General features: G+C 34.2%; 4 protein-coding genes across 5 annotated transcripts; 3 read left to right on the top strand and 1 right to left on the bottom strand.

Moving 5' to 3' along the window:
* Positions 1 to 459: 459 nt before the first annotated feature.
* LOC116131963 (poly(ADP-ribose) glycohydrolase 1-like) lies at positions 460 to 5632 on the bottom strand. The gene is given in 11 exon segments (XM_031417643.1): positions 460 to 842; positions 1266 to 1466; positions 1684 to 1810; positions 2152 to 2295; positions 2927 to 3029; positions 3032 to 3044; positions 3302 to 3406; positions 3502 to 3706; positions 4211 to 4314; positions 4604 to 4795; positions 5342 to 5632. Coding segments are annotated over 11 exon segments (1581 nt in total). The 5' UTR covers positions 5588 to 5632; the 3' UTR covers positions 460 to 701.
* A 3105-nt stretch (positions 5633 to 8737) lies between these two features.
* LOC116131964 (6,7-dimethyl-8-ribityllumazine synthase, chloroplastic) lies at positions 8738 to 11550 on the top strand. The gene is given in 8 exon segments (XM_031417644.1): positions 8738 to 8920; positions 9002 to 9123; positions 9239 to 9334; positions 9755 to 9850; positions 9972 to 10050; positions 10371 to 10417; positions 10544 to 10603; positions 11267 to 11550. Coding segments are annotated over 8 exon segments (663 nt in total). The 5' UTR covers positions 8738 to 8796; the 3' UTR covers positions 11306 to 11550.
* A 1011-nt stretch (positions 11551 to 12561) lies between these two features.
* Positions 12562 to 15117, top strand: LOC116131994 (inactive glucose-1-phosphate adenylyltransferase small subunit 2, chloroplastic). Its single transcript, XM_031417682.1, has 9 exons — positions 12562 to 12727; positions 12829 to 13119; positions 13229 to 13498; positions 13582 to 13749; positions 13846 to 13949; positions 14048 to 14159; positions 14280 to 14378; positions 14612 to 14737; positions 14997 to 15117. The coding sequence occupies exons 1-9, from the start codon at positions 12620 to 12622 to the stop codon at positions 15111 to 15113; spliced, it is 1395 nt and encodes a 464-aa protein (XP_031273542.1). The 5' UTR covers positions 12562 to 12619; the 3' UTR covers positions 15114 to 15117.
* A 469-nt stretch (positions 15118 to 15586) lies between these two features.
* Positions 15587 to 18430, top strand: LOC116131995 (RAP domain-containing protein, chloroplastic-like). 2 transcript variants are annotated; one of them, XM_031417684.1, is made up of 4 exons: positions 15587 to 15743; positions 16028 to 17724; positions 17826 to 17908; positions 18053 to 18430. In XM_031417684.1, exons 2-4 carry the CDS (start codon positions 16053 to 16055, stop codon positions 18143 to 18145), a joined length of 1848 nt encoding a protein of 615 aa, XP_031273544.1. In that variant the 5' UTR covers positions 15587 to 15743; positions 16028 to 16052; the 3' UTR covers positions 18146 to 18430. The 2 variants fall into 2 exon arrangements, with proteins under 2 accessions (XP_031273544.1, XP_031273543.1); XM_031417683.1 differs by having other exon boundaries at positions 15888 to 17724.

Raw genomic sequence — 18430 nt, 5'->3', positions numbered from 1 at the left:
TTAATAAAAAAAAAAAATGTTTAAAGATTATTTTGTAGGAGAAACTTTAGCCTTTTAAACTGAATTCCAAACTTATTCGCTAAGAGGTTTTATAAAAGATTAGACGATTTCTTAAAAAATCAATTTATAAAACCAAGTTGAATGCATCTTAATTTATGAGATAGTGCTACATCTTCATGAAATAATGTTATATATACAAATTAATGTGACACAATTTTTTTATTCTCAGTTTCTCACATCATTTATCAAATTCTTCATTTGTTACTTTGTGTAAATTAGCATTTGTTAAGTTGATTTTGCATACAAATTCATCCATTTACTTTGTGTAAGTTTGTAAATCCAATATCATTCATTTGATTTTAAAATACACCAAGTAACTTGTAAGTTCCTTCAGAGCTCGTCAGAGGTCAATTCAGATTGTCCAATATGGAAAAACTATGTCCTGCATTCGTACACTCTTTCAGCTATTCAGAACCCTCCCTTTACAAACAAGAATAAGAAAGGTACAGAATAGCAGAGCATTGAACTTTTACAAAATAACCCCAGTTAGACCTATTGACAACAACAAATTTCATTTTTCATCAGAACATACAACTCAAAGAACAATATTATATACAGAAAAGCAAAATGGTGTAAATCTAATTCAACTAATGATCATAAAAATTAAGTTAACGCGTATATGGCAAGTCAAATATCTTGGATTAATGGCAAGTTAATGACGGAAGAAGCCAAGCAAAGAATCCAAGATTCATTTCTCCCTTCAATCTTTGCGATGAGTATTCTACCATCATATTCCAGAGGTCCCCAACTGTCCATTCATGTGTAAGAATCCACTGTGTCACCTGTATTCCAATGTCAAACGGATTCTCATCGTTTATATATATTTAGCAAATTAAGATCCTGCACTGAGAGAAGAATGTAATGGGCCACATGAAATGATGGTATATAACATATACGCACTTGAATTTACATTGCAGCAAAAATTTTAGAAACGTTGGCAAGATGATGGTGTAAAAATGATAAATGACGAAGAAATTGCAATAACAAGAGCAAAATAAATACCTGGCCCTGGTTGTATAATGCCTTCATGCCACATGTATAGTACGAAATAAAAGGTCTTAATGCCTGAAAGAAAATTATTAATTTTTTTTTATATATCAATGCCAAACAAAAACAAGAAATGAGCTAGGAGAAACACGCACCCAAAAAATATACAGTACATATATAAAACGTGCCTTTACAGTATTCTGATAAAGAATTATTACCTGTGAAGCAGCAAGCCACTGAATTATGGCCTTCAGCTCAGGATCTCCCCCAAAAGACCCACATCCCCAATTCCCAGTCACAATCCCTGGAGATTCCTTATGTCTCAGAAACTGACAACTCTTCTGGTCGGAATTTCTGAGCATCAGATTTACAGATATTCCTTCATTTGTTTCAAAACCAGTTGAGGAAGCTTCATGTAACTATCAAAATTTAAATTAAGAAAACAATTAAAAAATTTAGTCTTTGATTTACTGTACAGAAGCAAGATCAATTTATTCTACATTTACAGAACTTCAAGTAACAGTGCATCAAATTAGAAAAGCTAGTCCAACATGGCTGCCAACATCCAATTGACATGCTGAGAAGATTTTAAATTAAGAAAGCAAATCAGTAGACAAAGTAACTACAAACTCACACCGAAAAATTATTCCTCGATATGTTGTCTTTATCCTTGGCTTCATGAGGTCCCATGTCTGGAAAAAGTCTCTCATATCCACCAAATTTAGATTGATCAATAAACCCACAAAGAGCCTTATTTGTCTCCCTATCAAAAGAAGCAAGTTGAAGTACATATAATATTTGAATAACAAAGGAAAAAAAAGAAAGAAGAAAATCTGCAGATTTTAAGGAATGAGATGGCATAACCCCTTTTAACTTTTGTCTCGTGTCTAGATATAGGAACAAACTTCATAAATCCATAAGAAAAAGGGAAAGTTCTTTGAACTGGATGAAGTATGCAAGATGCGATTTGAGAGCAACATCACTCAACAAATCAGTAACTTGGATGAATATTCTGAACAATTTGAGGTTTCTAATGGAACTGACACGTATTCTTAATTAATTTGTCTTGTGTATTTGAGGTGTTCAAAACAAAAATGTACATACCGAAGGAGGTATTTTAGCGCATATTGTTTCGTTCCGGGCCAGCATAATGCATCTATAGCAATTATCCTCGTTTTACGTCTACTTAAAACATCAACATTCCTTTTATCCACATGATCACCAGAAAAACAAAATGACGAGGCATACCTACACCATGTAAAGATGATACAATTATCACATAATCAACTACAACACAAGTCAATTAAAAATAATTCTTGTACATATGCTTGATATTGCCAACTTTTAGGGATATAAAAGATTTAAGTCATTTATGTATAATAATGAACGATGAGAATCAAATAAAACGCTTAACCTAATACACGAAGACATAACATGTCAGGATAATATCTTGATATTCAAGTTTTATAATATTAATTTATTGATAATTCCCAAACTAAGACTTGTTGCAATATAAAGGATTTCTAAACTACTTAGGTTCTACATTTATGTAGAATAGTCATAAATGTACGAGAAGAATTAAAAAATTGTACTTTTTTGGCAAAGCGTTATTTTTGTTTCAAAAAAGCATTTAATTTTAGAAAAAAATTAATTCTAACATTGCACACATAGTTGGAACTATGATAATACAGTTTATAGTCCTAAAACTTCACCCAGCAAAATCGTGTCCTTCAGCAAGAACCAAAAACTTCATTTTCAACATCTCTTATTTATCTAAGTATATATAAGAAACATATAAAGTCAGTAAAGCATCCTATTATGTGTCTGTATCTCCATTGAATCAAATCTTGGATTTACAAGTTCAATGTGTAAGACTTACCCATTATAGTCTGAGAATCTTTCTTCACCAACAATTTCTATAGCCTCATTGTCAGCCATGGAAGGAAAGAAAAGCATCCCAGCAATTAATTCTGGATTGATCTGAAACGGATCTCTTCCTACGTAAGATCGTAATGATAATAAATATACCAAGAAATCATAGATTTTACAATTGAGTTGGATGAAAGAAGACAATTGCTTGTGTGACACATGAGAAGTTATATATTGCAGGAAAGCAACTTAAAAGAGAAGGCATGCATGCCAAAGAATAAATTCTTGGAAAATAAATTGAAATATAGGTGATAAAAAAAAAAACCTAATTAAGCACGAACCATGAAGGAATCTACAATCTTAATATTTAACAAGAAAATTTTACCTGTGCACAGCCCCTATGAAGTGCACCACCTCCAATATACCTGTTTGCAAAATCCACTTGAAGAGTGTCGGTGGAGTGATCTTCTATTGAGCCTAAACTGTAAGCCTACAAAGCATAAAATTGCCTTATCAACAGCTAAAAAGTGTGAAACTAAACAAATAAAATTGAACAAAATAGATTATAGAAGTATCTTGAATTACCTCAAAAGGGCAGAGAGGAATGACGGATTTGCTCCAAGCGTCAGCATAAGGATAAGAGATGAATAAAGGATGATGGTCTAAAGGAAGAACCTTCCGCTCAAATGAGACAGAGCCAACAGGCATACATGAGGATATCCTTTCAAAATAATGTACAATGCACTTTATTTTATTTTCCTGATTTTCACTATTACTTTCATATAGACTCCTGAAAAAAATGAAACGTTTACACTATTCATTTACTAGCTTCGAGAATTAAAAAATAAAGTTGTCAAAAGTAGACATTTACAAGAGTTTCAAACAAAATAAACCAAACTGAAGAAGAAATAAATTGATTTCATGGGATACATCCGAACCCATGAAAATCAAATCAACCATACAGCGAAATAGCTAACTCATGAAGTAAAACTTTGTGTTAAAAAAATAACACCTGCTCATAGTGAGACTTTAAAACAATCGAGTGAACAAAGAAATTCCTAATGTTTGTTTTCTACAACAAATGATAATAATCTTTACCCAAATTGTAATTACTTTCAAATCTTAGCAATTGGTGCAAGACATTCTATCCACCACACTATGCAATATCCACAAGCCTAAATATTACACATATTGGAATATCCATATTTCAATATGATATTTCTAATACAGATGCATGGTATAGTTCAAACAGTCCACTATAAAAAAAAATTAAAAAAAGCTTAAGGTTACATACGCAAACAATTCATCAAAGTTGATGGTAGGAAGATGGTTTGCACCTCTATTAGTGACTAGGAACAAACAAAAGAAAGAGCATGCAAGAAGAGCACCAATCAATTCCCGAAAGGCAACATTTAGACTATCAATGATTGCACCATATTAGAAAAACAACCGAAAGCGAAGAAGAATAAATAATGAAACCAGTGGAAAAGGCCAAGAAACAATTTTTAAGATGATAAGGGTAGTGTCTTATCTAATAGATTACATGACACAAGAAATATCAAGTTTTGCAGCACTTATGCAACTTTTATACAGTATCTTTTAGTAGACCTAAAAAACCCATATATTTAAGCTTTGGCAGAGCACTGAATCGTGTGCCTAACAAGTGATAGCCCAAATATAAAGATACCTGGCTGAGCAACACTATCCCAGCTTCTTGTGGACCTAATACGCGGAGACCTGTTTTGATGCCATACTTTCCAAGAAAATCATCTACGTTTTGATAGTGATTTTCTAATAGAGAGAGCAACTTCAAGAGAAAATTTGCTAGAGCCGGAACAACCTCTCCAAACCACTTTGTTGATTCCGCCCGAGATATAAGCTGCACAAATCCTCCTTATTTAGCTTCAGATATAATAATGTCTTCATGTAATTAGCTATTCATTAATCAGTTCACCAATATCTTATGCTTATCCAAATTATCTTCAAAAGAGAGCTTTTGACATACATTATGATTCCAAGCCAACAACTTCTTCATGATTATATGGCATAACCAAACCCATCAACCCAAAACTCACAAATTTCACTTCACATTCAAACTATTAAACATAACCATCAACACATAACTCATAATTTTCACATCACATTAACCACAATAAACCAACAAAATTCGAGTGAAAAAACAAACCCATTAACATAAAATTCACTTCACATTGATAATTCAACAACACAACTCTCATCCAGCCAAGAAAATAAATAAATAACCCATCAACAAAAAGTTCATAAAAGTCAACTCAAATCCAAACTATAACCCCAAATAATCAAGTAAAAGCATACCCATTAACACAAAAATAATAAAACTCACTCAAATTCAAACTACAAATCCAAATGAAAAATACTGATCTTTTTTCAGGAGAGAAAGAATTACGTCATCGAAGAAAAGCGCGTAAACATTGAGGGCAAAAGGCGCGAGAGGTTCAAAGAGAGAGAGCGAGCTTCTGATGTCACAAATGGCCACAGAAAGCACTTCTCCTGAGTTCACACGGCTGTGTTCGGGTCCTTTCGCCATTGATTTTAGAGCTTCGACTACTTTCGATGGCCAAAACAGAGTTGATGATCGAACCAACAATGGCAAGTAGGGTAAAACCGAATTCAAGTCTTCTCTTTTCTCCATTTCTTCTTCGTTTTGATGCTTCGCAGTCACTGTCTCCGTTTAGTTACATATATTACTGGTTAATTGGCGGGTCGCTGGTGGTATTAGTAAGTTATTTACCGTCTCCGTTTAGTTACATATATTTTTTTAAGAGTAAACAATTCCCTCCCACCCAAGGTTTGCCTTACCAGCCAAAAAATTTCAATATACCACTTTTTCACCTAAAGTTTATATTTTACTAACATCCAAAGCCGATTCTGGTTGATTCTGATAGTGAACATTTTCTTCATCATCATCATTTGATCCTTCGATTTCTTTTCTACAAAACTTTTCTCACTTCAGTACCTAATTTCTCGCCAATTGCTGGCCACTATAAAGTTAGGATTTCTTATTCTTAAATGATTTTCAGTTGATTCCAATAGCAAATATTCAATCAGTCACCACCACTAGATCAATCAGCCTCTACTATATAAAACCCCTCCTACCTTAGCTCTTGATAATTTGTCGAACGTCGGTTGAGAAAGTAAAGTGTATTTTAAATATTAACGGCATAAAAACTTTGGATGAAAAAGTCGTATTTTGAAACTTTTTGGGTGGAAAAGTGTCATTAAGGGAAACCTTGGGTGGGAAAAATTATTTACTCATTTTTTTAATATTCTATATTCAACCAATAATAAATAGTGTAATAACCATAACGCCCTTATATATATTCTTGCTCTCCAATTCGTTGAAACTTCAACATAAATTAACTCATACTCTTGTATTTATACCATATTAAGTTTAAATGTTGGATAAAGTTTGGTATTGATTTTGTTAACATCTATGAAATATGTTAGGTTGATACGATTTGGCACATGAATGTATAATATAGCGACAGAGAGAAAATCACTTTGCCCTCTATAGTTTTATTAAATCTTAATTTGTGGGAAATTATCTACGTGTTTGTTAAAATGTTTTCGATAGTTTTAGAAATGCGTCAAAAGAGTCCCAAGACTGTGACGCCGTTAGATTTTTCCTATTAAAATTGACTTGTCAAAGGTTAAATTAATCATTTAATATAAAAGGATTTTAAACTAAATAATTAAAAAAAATATATTACACGGGAGCCAACAATTGAATATATAAGGATTTTTAATTATTTTAGTTTTCTGAAAATAAAAAGTTAAACAAGTATATATTTTCAATATATACTTATCTGTAAAAATACTTCTTATAAATAACAATATTTTATTTAAGGTTTAATTCCCAAATTTCAAAAGTTTTTTACTAAATTTTGTGTTATTCTTTTACTTTTAAAGCCAAGGAATTAAAAAAATTAAAAGAAACTCATCAGGGATAAAATAGTTAAATTCAAAAGATAAGGATGGAGAAACTCATTAGGTTTTTAACTTCATTTCTTGACTGATGTAATTAGGGATAATTCATTTTTCATCCATCATTTGGGGTCATGAAAAGTTGCTCGAATAAGAAGGGTGTTTGTCTGGGTTTGTACTAAAATTAAGCTGACCTGTTTATTTATAAGTTTTTTGGGCTATAGGGCAAAAAAAAAAAAAAAATGTTTAGGAAAACGAAGTATATTACCATATGGTCTTTATTTAATTTTAAAAGTCCATCATATAACCTTATTTTTATATTTCAAACAACTCATACTTTTATCACTATTCGCTGCAAAAATTTTCTTCCAGTATTTAATTCTAAAATTAAATTATATTGTAATATGATCGAAATATATTTTAATAATATTATAGTAAAAAATTGAGTTAATATAATTTATTATTTGATACAATAATATAATACCCTTTTTAGTCATTTTAATAACAAAATGTATTTATAAACCACATTTACCAAACGCGTCAATTACTTAATAATTACTTATAAGTACTTTAATCAAACATGTAACTACTTAAATTTCAAATGTTTATAACCTCAAATTACCTTATAAGCACTAGCTAATTTTAATAAGGTCGGCCAAATAGGCTCATAATCAGCCTCAAAACAAACAAATACTCCCAATTTTCCATCGGGATATTTACACTTTCATTCCTAAGATGTGGGGTTTGTTTATTTTGCCCTAATACTGTGGGATACAAACTTTCAGTCCTATAAGATAACCAATGAAAATGTTGTTGGCTCATTTTTTTTTTTTTTTTTTAACATTGTAAGGGGTTTATGAAGTGTACATTCCATTGATATGTTAGAATTACCTTTAGGATGTTAAGAAAATGAATCACAACACTAATGTTTGTCTTTTGACATGGTTAAAGTGTTTGTTTACCATAATACCCAAGCAAGGTGTAACATACCTCAAACCTTAAGGATGAAAGGGGCAATATTCCTTTTTATAGTATGTTTCTAAAATTAAAAAAAAAAAAATTTATGAATAATTTTTAGATTCTTTGTTTGAAATATAAAAATAAGGTTATACGATGAAATTTTAAAATTAAATATGAGTAATATACTTAGTCAAAGTCTCTCTCTCACTCCCCAACTTTTTTTTTTTTTAGTTTATAATTAAGTCCAAAAAAGGTATAAAGAAACAAGTTAGCTTGATTTTATAGTTTATAACTGGTTTGATCAGTTTAGAAGCTCAGACAAACAACTCCTGAATAAGCCAGTATTCCCCATGGGGTGGAGAATGTGAATTTTTGTCATTCTTGTAACGAGGATGGGGCGGGGGTGGGGAGTGATTTTGAGGACGGGGATGGGTACGGTTAAAGAGATACTCGCCCCATTGCCATGCCTAGCCAGTAATGTCCCGTACCACCATTAACCACCTCATTCTTGGGCAGTTCTGATTTTCTTAAGCGCTCCACCTAAAAATTAAAAAAAAAAGGTTAATTTGATTTTTACCCCATTTTTCTATGAACAATTAACGGGAGTTGTCCATTTAAGAATCCTATTAGATGGTTTCCCACAACAATCTAACGAAACTGTGGGGGGCATAATGATTTTCTCTCTGTAGCAAACATAAAACAAAAGCAATGGCCAATGGACACATTATTAAGAAAGAATACAAAAGTTTAACAAATAGTACTATATGGGAACGGCAACGGGCTTTATCATATTTTAAGAAATTGAAAAGATCAGTTAACCCCCTAAAATTTTCTTGAGCCCTTCCCTAATCTAAGCCTGATTTAAACCCTATAATTTCCTACTGTATTTCACCTAGATATCATCAATTCAATTCTCACTCAAAAATCAAGTTCTCTCCCTCCCAAACTTCAACAAAAATGGCTTTGAATCTCAAGACTCCAATCCACCACTCTCCCTCTTCAGCTTCATCTCCTCAATATGTCCATGGGTTTTCCTCAAAACCCTCTTCAATCTCCTTCCCACACTCTCCTTCTCTCCCAGGTTTCACTTCTCTTCATTTTATTCTTCTTTTGACTTTCTGGGTCAAGGCTTTTTTAACTGACTTGTTTCACTGAGTTTCAGGCTTTGCAATTGGAACCCAAGTAGCTTTTGAGAGGAACGACCGTTTCTCGGTTGTTGAAACGGCAGCCGTGACACAATTGACTGGATCGTTGACTAGAAGTGAGGGACTCCGCTTTGCTGTGGTGCGGTTTTGGAGAAATTTAATATTTGTTGTCAAGATTTGTTTTTTAAGTTTTGTTTTGTTTGTTTGATGGTGGTTTTGATTTGGGTTGTTTTTGTGAATTGTGAATTGTTGAGGTTGTAGCGCGGTTTAATGAGATTGTGACAAAACCATTGTTGGAGGGAGCTTTGGAGACTTTCAGAAAATATTCAGTTAAAGAAGAAGATATTGATGTATGTGGCTAATTCTTTTTAAGATTATAACTGTAAGGTTCATTTGATTCCAAGTGTACTTTTGTATGGTAACTTGTAATGTGGAAAACATACTACAACTTCTTCCAAATGGGGAGGTATTCTATAAATTTGATGAAATTTGGAAAACATTTTTTCAAATTTTGAGAGATTTTTTTATTAACAGTAAATAAATTGTATATATTTAGGGAAGTATGCGGCTGTAATGGGTTTACTATATTTTTGCCTCATTCGTTTTACATATACTCTATTATTTTAGTTTTTTTAATCCATTAGCGGGTGTTCTGGATTGATGCATTGCATAGACATGCTTCCGTGGTTTCATGTCTTGTGTGATTGTAAACTGGGTTTGTGATCTCAGGTCTCTTTTCATTTATAGTTTTTACTGTGAAAAATCTTCAGGTTGTATGGGTTCCCGGTAGTTTTGAAATCGGTATTGTTGCAGAAAGGCTGGGGAAGTCTCGAAAATATCATGCAGTATTATGAATTGGAGCTGTGGTATGTTTTCTCTCCCCAACTTCTTTAAAAAAGTTCTTGTAAAATCTTCTCTGATCTTTGTGGGTTTGCTCCTCTCTGCTATTGGCTCTCTAATCTGTAGAACTCTGTATGTTGTCAGTAGATAAGAGGTGATACTTCCCATTATGATGCTGTGGCTAATTCTGCCGCATCAGGAGTACTTTCTGCCGGCCTGAATTCAGGTTGGTATTTGGTTTGGTTTTAATAATTGAATTGATTTCTTTATCTTTACAGTGTGTTGGGATATCAATGATATGTAGAAGGTTGGGATATTGCTGTTCTTAATACTAACATTAATTTAACCATCCAGGAATCTATTATTAAATGTAATGTATATAGTAGCTTTAAAATTCAGTCACATGATGCTTCCTGTTTGTAATTTTATCATATATAGCTTCAGATTTTGTTTTGAATGCATGCATAACTAGTTGGCACTGCACCTTCTTCAATATATATTTGGTTTCATGATGAAAATTGAAGTTTTTTCTTATTGTTTTTGTAGGTGTTCCATGCATTTTTGGTGTCCTGACTTGTGAAGACATGGAGCAGGTAAAGTTATAACACAATAGGTTATATATGAAAATTATGCTGCATGCAGAATGTCTCCAGAATTCCTTTCTTGAGGCTATCAAATTGTATATAATTTGTTATTTTTGCCTTGTATTATAATTACAGGCTTTAAACCGTGCTGGTGGTAAATCTGGGAATAAGGGTGCAGAGACTGCTTTGACTGCTGTAAGTTCGTGCTGAAATTAATTTTTTTTTTTTTTCTTGTAGGATAGCATTTTAAGTAATTGCTTCTTAGTTGGCTGACTACAAAATTTGAATTCTCAAAAAAGTCTTTTGGGATGGTAATAAATATTAAAAAAAAAGATATAGCTAGGATATTATCTTCTGGCGTTTCCTTTTGGACAACTCTTTAATCATTTATTTTAACCATCTGATCCACATTCTGACATTAATCCAGAGAATGAAATAGACTTAATTATTGAAGCCAATTGGTAAGTCCTTTATCCCTGTTTGTCTATCCCCTGAAGAAAACAATAGGAGAATGGTATCAAATTTAGTCACATTCATCTCACCAAAAATGAGAACCAAAGATGGTATGTAACTTACTCTCCTAAAGGATAGGAATCCTTAGTCTTCCTTAAATAAATTGAATCAGACCATTGTGCACATATATTGAAACTTTTAAGTCAGGAAAGAAGGGGTATTGCATGAATGTTTGAAATTGAAAATTCAAAATGGCTTTTTAATTCTAAGGATTGCCTTTCAAGACGGTGTATTCTGTTGCATCTCATTCTGACTTATTAAATTGCTAGATTAAAATTCTTCATTTGATTGAATTTATGTCCAGATTATTTGGTTCTTACTTGATCATTTTCACTTATATTGCAGATTGAAATGGCATCTTTGTTTGAGCACCATCTGAATTAAGGACTATGCAAAGAAGAGTTTGGATGCAATCCGTTTTCCCCATTTTTTCCTTTCCCCGAACATGGCCTGTTTTTGTTGTAGATTTCGTGTCCAAAGTCTGAAATTTCTATAGAGCTCTTTTAGAATTGCATAAGGGTAGCCATAGCCTTTCCAAATTAGATGAACTATTTCTTAATTGCTTTGTTACCCAAATATTTGTTCCTGTGCTGCACTGGAATGAAAGAGGATGTATTTGATGTTATTAATTACAGGAAGTCTCATTTGTGGTTCATAATTTGTGGTCCTTTTTCACTAAAGGGAATAAAATCTATCTCTGGCCAAATTGTTGAGACCATTACCTTTGACATTAACGTGTTGATGCGGCGTCAACCTGTGGTAGCTTGTGCACATGGCTTTGATTACTGGTGATTGGAAAGAGAGTGAAATGGGCACAATTTAGGCTTGGATATTACTGATTTGAAAGTTGAACAATTTGGTACCATATTCTATATCATAAGGCCTAAACATGTTATTCACATGGAGTTGTGCTTGTTCATTGATAAATTAATATAAACATTAAAGAAGCTCTCTAAAATGGCAATACTCCATGGGGCAAAAAAGCTGAGACAATTCCTGCCTTGAAAACTACTCCATTCCAAAGTGCTTGTGCTTGCCTGCTTGGTGTTGGCAATAAGCTTCAATCTTCAAGCTTCATTCTCACTCTAATTGACCCAATTGCCCCAGACTCAAAAAGCCTATGGCATTCAAAAAGAGATGATTATAAAATTGATTTCTGAGCCAATCCCATCTCTTTTTCAGATTGTTTTGAGCACATTGTGGGCATTTTGTGGCTCCTTTTTAAACTATTTTTGGTGTTGTCAATCTTGCATACAAATCTTAACCATGAATCACAGCAAAGAAAGACATGACAAATTGCATCAAACCAAAGAAGAATAAAGAAAAAAGCAATAAGAAGCTTAGAATCTAAGTTAAAGATTGTGGAACAAACAAAGGTCTCTGACAGCTGATTATTAACTTGATTTTCATCATTGATTAATAAATGTTTATGCCATTTTGTCTTCAAAAACTAGACAAGACATGCAAGGAAGATCTCTCTGCATTAGCCATGAGGAAGAGGAAAGCAAAATATTCCCCTCTTGTTCTCTCTATTAAATATCAATGCAACATCAAGAGTTCATAATATTGTAAAGCTGCATATATCTGTCTTTTGCACTCTCTCTTGTCATGGTGGCGTTGCAGCTTTCTTTTCCCACCACATTCAATCCCCAGGCAAACTTTCCCATTCAAGGATCGGCTCATAGTCGTCAGAAACGCATGTCGAAGCTTCATTCTTTCATTTCTCCAGGCAGCTTGTTCATATGCAACTCACAGCAGCCTCAGCATCCTATGTATCCATTATCACTATTTCCACCAGTAGACCAGGTCTAATTCTCTTTACTTATCACCTTACATATAAATTTTCCAATGTTTCATGAAATTTCACATAAATGTTTAGTTGATGTTTGAGGGTTCATTAATGGCAGAGTGTTGCAGCAATAGTATTTGGAGATGGATCAGAGTCGCGACTCTATCCATTGACGAAGAGAAGATCAGAAGGGGCTATTCCTATGGCAGCAAACTATAGACTTATTGATGCAGTTGTGAGCAACTGCATTAACAGTAACATAAACAAGATTTATGCTCTCACGCAATTCAACTCTACTTCTCTCAACTTCCACCTATCAAGAGCCTATTCTGGAGTGTTTCGCGGGAAAGAGGGATTTGTCGAAGTCATTGCTGCATATCAGGGCCTTGAAGAACAGGGCTGGTTCCAGGTTTCTCAACTTTTACTTCTATAGGGTCAAGTCTTGATTTTCAATCATATATGTATGTTATAAGAATTTTTTTTTTTTTTCTTATCTGTATGTTTGTTTTCATTGCCAGGGAAGTGCAGATGCAATAAGAAGATGCTTGTGGGTGCTAGAAGAGCATCCAGTGGATGAGTTTCTGGTCCTTCCAGGCCACCATTTGTACAAAATGGATTATCAGAAGCTAATTGAAGGTCATCGAAACAGAAAAGCTGATATAACTATTGTGGCTTCAAGTGCTATAAGAGATCAAGACCCTGGTTTAGGCCTTCTGAAAGTGAATTCAGAAAATCAAGTCATAGAGTTCAGCATGAAGTCAGATAGTGAACCAATGAGTTCCATTTCAGTGAGTTGCCTTCCTGCAATCTCATCTTCATAAAACTTTAGCTTCTTAGGAGTTTCATTCAGAAGCTTTTATCTAAATTTCAGGCACAAGCCTCAAGAAGATTCCAAAACAGTACTCATGCTAACATTTCAAGCATGGGGATTTATCTCATTAACAGAGATGTAATGGCAAGGCTTGTAAATGAACACTTTCCTGAAGCGAACGATTTCGGATATGAACTAATACCAGGTGCAATATCCATTGGCATGAAGGTCAGATTCAGCTGATTATATTAAAAATTTCCATTAGTCACACCTATTTTAAGATTCGCAACATCAAATTTTTTGATCCTCAACTTCTGATGGCAGGTCGAAGCTTATCGATTTGATGGATATTGGGAGGACATGAGGAGCATAGAAGCATTTTACCAAGCAAACATGGAGTGCACAAAGACATCAAATATGAGATATAAGTCAGTGATTAAATTACTGGGAAATAAGGCTGAAAGTATAGTGCAAGTGAATGTGGCTCGCCCCCACAACTAACTCAAACTTCATTCCTTAATGGCAGCTTCTACGACAGAGATTCCCCCGTCTACACGATGCCTCGATGCCTGCCACCATCTCTTATCAGAGATGCTCTGATATCAAACAGTGTCATTGGACATGGTTGCATAATCAATGTAAGTACACATAAATGAAAGTACTAAAACACACATATCTTGCCCTTGCATTGCATCTTATTCCTGAATCTTGTTTTACTTTGTTTTCTGGAAATATGTTTTTGACATTTCTAAGAATAGAGATGCAAGATCAAAGGTACAATTGTCGGTATGAGGACGAGAATCGGAGATGGAGCTACAATAGAGAATTCTGTGATCATGGGGTCTGATATCTATCAAGTAAGAAGAATCAATACAGACTTTCATCCCTCAGTTTTTTATTTTATTCCACTTAATAGATCTTCCAAAACACATAAAATCAGCTTTTCTTGGCTTTCCTCTTAGTATCATTTATGAAAGTTTCTGAAAGAAAATGGCATTTGCCGCTTTTCTTTCATTGTTGCTTCTCTTGTGGCTTCATTAATGAGAAATTTAAGATTAAATGCTTTATATAATGTCTGTGGACTCAGCAGAAAGAAGATGTTGAAAGCAGTGCCAATGAAGGCCAGGCCAGGGCCATTCCAGTGGGGATCGGTGAAGATACTCAAATAAGAAAAGCTATTATTGATAAGAATGCAAGGATTGGCAAAAATGTTATGGTAAATATATGCAATCCATCAATCTTCATCAATTTATTTTAATATATAATCCTTCTCTGATACAGATTTTTAGATCATAAAAATGTGCAAACCTATCTGTTTAATTCAATATACCTTCAAAAAAAAAAAAAAAAAAAAATTCAACCAAGATATTTCATCTATATGATACTCAAAACTCATGTTCTTATCTATAATTGAAGCAATTATACAAGGTTTCATTCTTCGCTAACTCCAAATCTATGCATCGGTGTAAATGCAGATCATCAATAGAGACAATGTCCAAGAAGGGGACAGAGAGGCAAATGGCTACATTATAAGTGGTGGAATAGTGGTGGTTCTTGAGGGAGCTTTGATCCCAGATGGCAGCATTTTGTGAGATCAATTATGTGCAAAAATACTTCTTCAATTATTCTTTAAAGAATTCAAATAAAATCATTACATGATAACCTCAAAAGATTGTAGAGTTCGATGAAACCTTTAAAAGGTTAAAAAGATTTATAAGTATAGAAAAGAAAAAAGAAATAGTTAAGTATGTATCCTTGAGATAAAAATGTTTATGGATAGTTTATTAAGATACACCAAAAATGTCATTGAAAGTATATTGTTGATAATAAGATTTCAAGATTTAAATAATTTTAGTCTATGTACATCTTCAAATTTCTTCATTGTTTTCATGTATGATGAGCTTACTATTAGTCATATAATAAAGTCAAATTAGTTCATTATATGAGAAAATTATTTGGATTCGGGAATTGTTCCTTTTTTTTTTTTTTAAATAAAAAATAAATAAATAAAAAACTCTTTAAAGTCAATGTCCCCTCCATCAAACGACAGCGTTAGTCACAAAACATACTTGGTCACTTCGTCTCTCCAATGTTAACTCTCTTATCCAGTTCGGTTAAGCTTTGCTTCCTTGCAAGCAAAAACCCCATCTTAAACCTCTGAACTCCACTCACTTCCTTATAAAGTTCATTTCTTTGTGAGAATCAGTGGATTTTCCACATGGGTATGCTCTCCTTTTCTCATTAAACTCTCTCAATTCTCTTCTTTATCCACTTTTAATATCTGTACGTAGCTGAAGATATAAAGTTCTGAGTTCTGTTTTAACTGTTAGTTACTGTTTCAGTTCATTGTTTTGTTCTTTATTTAGTAGGTAAAATAGAAATTTACAATAATGGAGGGATTGCTAAACGCATTCACTCACCAAAGTTGCGTGAAACCCTTTGTTTTTAATCCAAGAATAGTTCATAATTTTCCTATGATTAAACTGAGAAATGGGGTTTTTACCAGAAAACTCGAGGCTGGTTTTTGGAGAATGAAGTGTTTGAATTTGAAGAGAGATGGTAGTGTTAGGGGGACGAGAGTTAAGGGTGATGTTGAGAAGGAAGAGGGTGGAAGTGAAGAGAGCATGGATTGGGAAATGGAGTTTCTTGGGGAGCTTGATCCGTTCGGTTATCAAGCTCCGAAGAAGAGAAAGAAGCAAGAGAAGGATAAGATGATAGATGATGGTGAAGGGATGGATTGGTGTGTTAGGGCAAGGAAAGTTGCGCTTAAGTCTATTGAGGCGAGGGGGTTGAGTAGTTCGATGGAAGATTTGGTTAGTACAAAGAAGAGTAAGAAAAAGAATAAGAAAAAGTTAGAGAAGTTTGGTAAGAAAAAGAAGGTGATTGAAGAAAATTTGGATTTTGATTCGGAGGATGATATGGAAATAGATGATATTATGATGAATAGTGGTGATGGTGATGATAGTGCTAGTAACCTTAGAAGGACGGTGAGTATGATGGCAGGTGGGATGTTTGAAGAAAAGAAGGAGAAGACAATGGAGGAGTTTGTTCAGAGGCTTTCGCAATTCTCGGGGCCATCTGATCGTAGGAAGGAAATTAACTTGAACAAAGCTATTGTAGAAGCACAGACTGCAGAAGAGGTGTTGGAGGTTACTGCTGAGATGATTGTAGCAGTTGGGAAAGGTTTGACCCCTTCACCTTTGTCACCTTTGAACATTGCAACTGCTCTACATCGAATTGCCAAGAACATGGAGAAAGTCTCAATGTTGAGAACTCGTAGGTTGACATTTTCTAGACAAAGGGAGATGTCAATGCTGGTGGCTATTGCAATGACAGCCTTACCGGAATGTTCAGCACAAGGTATATCGAACATTGCATGGGCATTGTCGAAGATTGGCGGTGAGCTGCTTTATTTGTCGGAGATGGATAGAGTTGCCGAGGTAGCCTTGACCAAGGTTGGGGAGTTCAATTCACAGAATGTTGCTAATGTTGCCGGTGCTTTTGCTTCGATGCAGCACTCTGCTCCTGATCTCTTTTCAGAATTAGCGAAAAGAGCATCAGACATAATTCACACTTTTCAAGAAAAGGAGATTGCTCAGGTGTTGTGGGCTTTTGCTTCATTATATGAGCCAGCTGAACCTTTACTTGAATCTCTAGATAATGTTTTCAGTGATGAAAACCAATTCAAATGCTGTTTAAATAAAGAATTATCTAAACGTAGTGGAGATCTCAACTGCGAAGGAGTTTTAGTCTCTCCGGTGCTCAGCTTTAACAGGGATCAACTTGGGAATATAGCTTGGTCATATGCTGTTCTGGGACAAATGGACCGGATTTTCTTCTCCCATGTATGGAAAACTATGAGCTGTTTCGAGCAGCAAAGGATTTCGGAGCAGTATAGGGAGGATATCATGTTTGCAACCCAGGTTCATCTTGTGAACCAGTGCTTAAAACTTGAGTATCCACACCTTCAGCTAGTTCTCAATAGTGATCTTGAGGAAAAAATCGCTCGTGCCGGGAGAACTAAGAGGTTTAATCAAAAAGTGACTTCATCATTCCAGAAGGAAGTTGCTCGTCTTCTCGTTAGCACTGGCCTTGATTGGGTTAGAGAATATGTTGTGGATGGATACACTGTTGATGCCGTTTTAGTCGATAAGAAGGTTGCTTTTGAGATTGATGGACCAACTCATTTCTCGAGGAACACAGGTATGTGTCTTTGTAACAATCCAGCATCCATGTTTATCTGATATTTGATCAAGTCAACTGACCACCTGCACTTCCTTTGATCTTCTTATTTCTCTTTGCAGGGGCACCTTTAGGACATACCATGCTGAAACGCCGGTACATTGCAGCTGCTGGTTGGAAGGTGGTGTCATTGTCTCATCAAGAGGTGAGCTTATTATGCGGAACATGAATGTCAAACTTTTTACATGGTTTGATGGAAAGCATGGATTGAAACTAATTAAGATTCTGTGTCTGTTTGATATAACGAATCATCTAATACTTCGTTTTTCTTTCTTTTCTTTCCCTGTAGTGGGAGGAACTTCAAGGGAGTTTTGAGCAGCTAGAGTACCTAAGAGAAATTCTCAAAGATCATCTTGGTGAAGGCAACTGCAGCAATGCATAAACAGCAAGAGTTCTTACAATGTCAATGAAGTTAAGTTGTCAAGTTTTGTACATATTTGGAAGTAAAGGAAAATTACTACTTTGAATAGATTATATGTATCATCCATTCTCAAAACACTCTCCTGAATCTTCTTTTTCTACCTGCCTATGGCAGTGTCTTCATTTCTTATAGGGGTGACTGGTCAGTGCATCAGTTTAGGACGATGTCATTGCCTTCTAGGAAATCTACTTTTCTGATTCGATAACGTTATTGGACCAATTTCAACCATTAGATGGAAGGGATGAT

The sequence above is a fragment of the Pistacia vera genome, unplaced genomic scaffold (assembly GCF_008641045.1).
Source record: "Pistacia vera cultivar Batoury unplaced genomic scaffold, PisVer_v2 Contig246, whole genome shotgun sequence".
NCBI classification, from domain to species: domain Eukaryota; kingdom Viridiplantae; phylum Streptophyta; class Magnoliopsida; order Sapindales; family Anacardiaceae; genus Pistacia; species Pistacia vera.
This window is presented reverse-complemented; position numbering and strand designations above follow the sequence as displayed.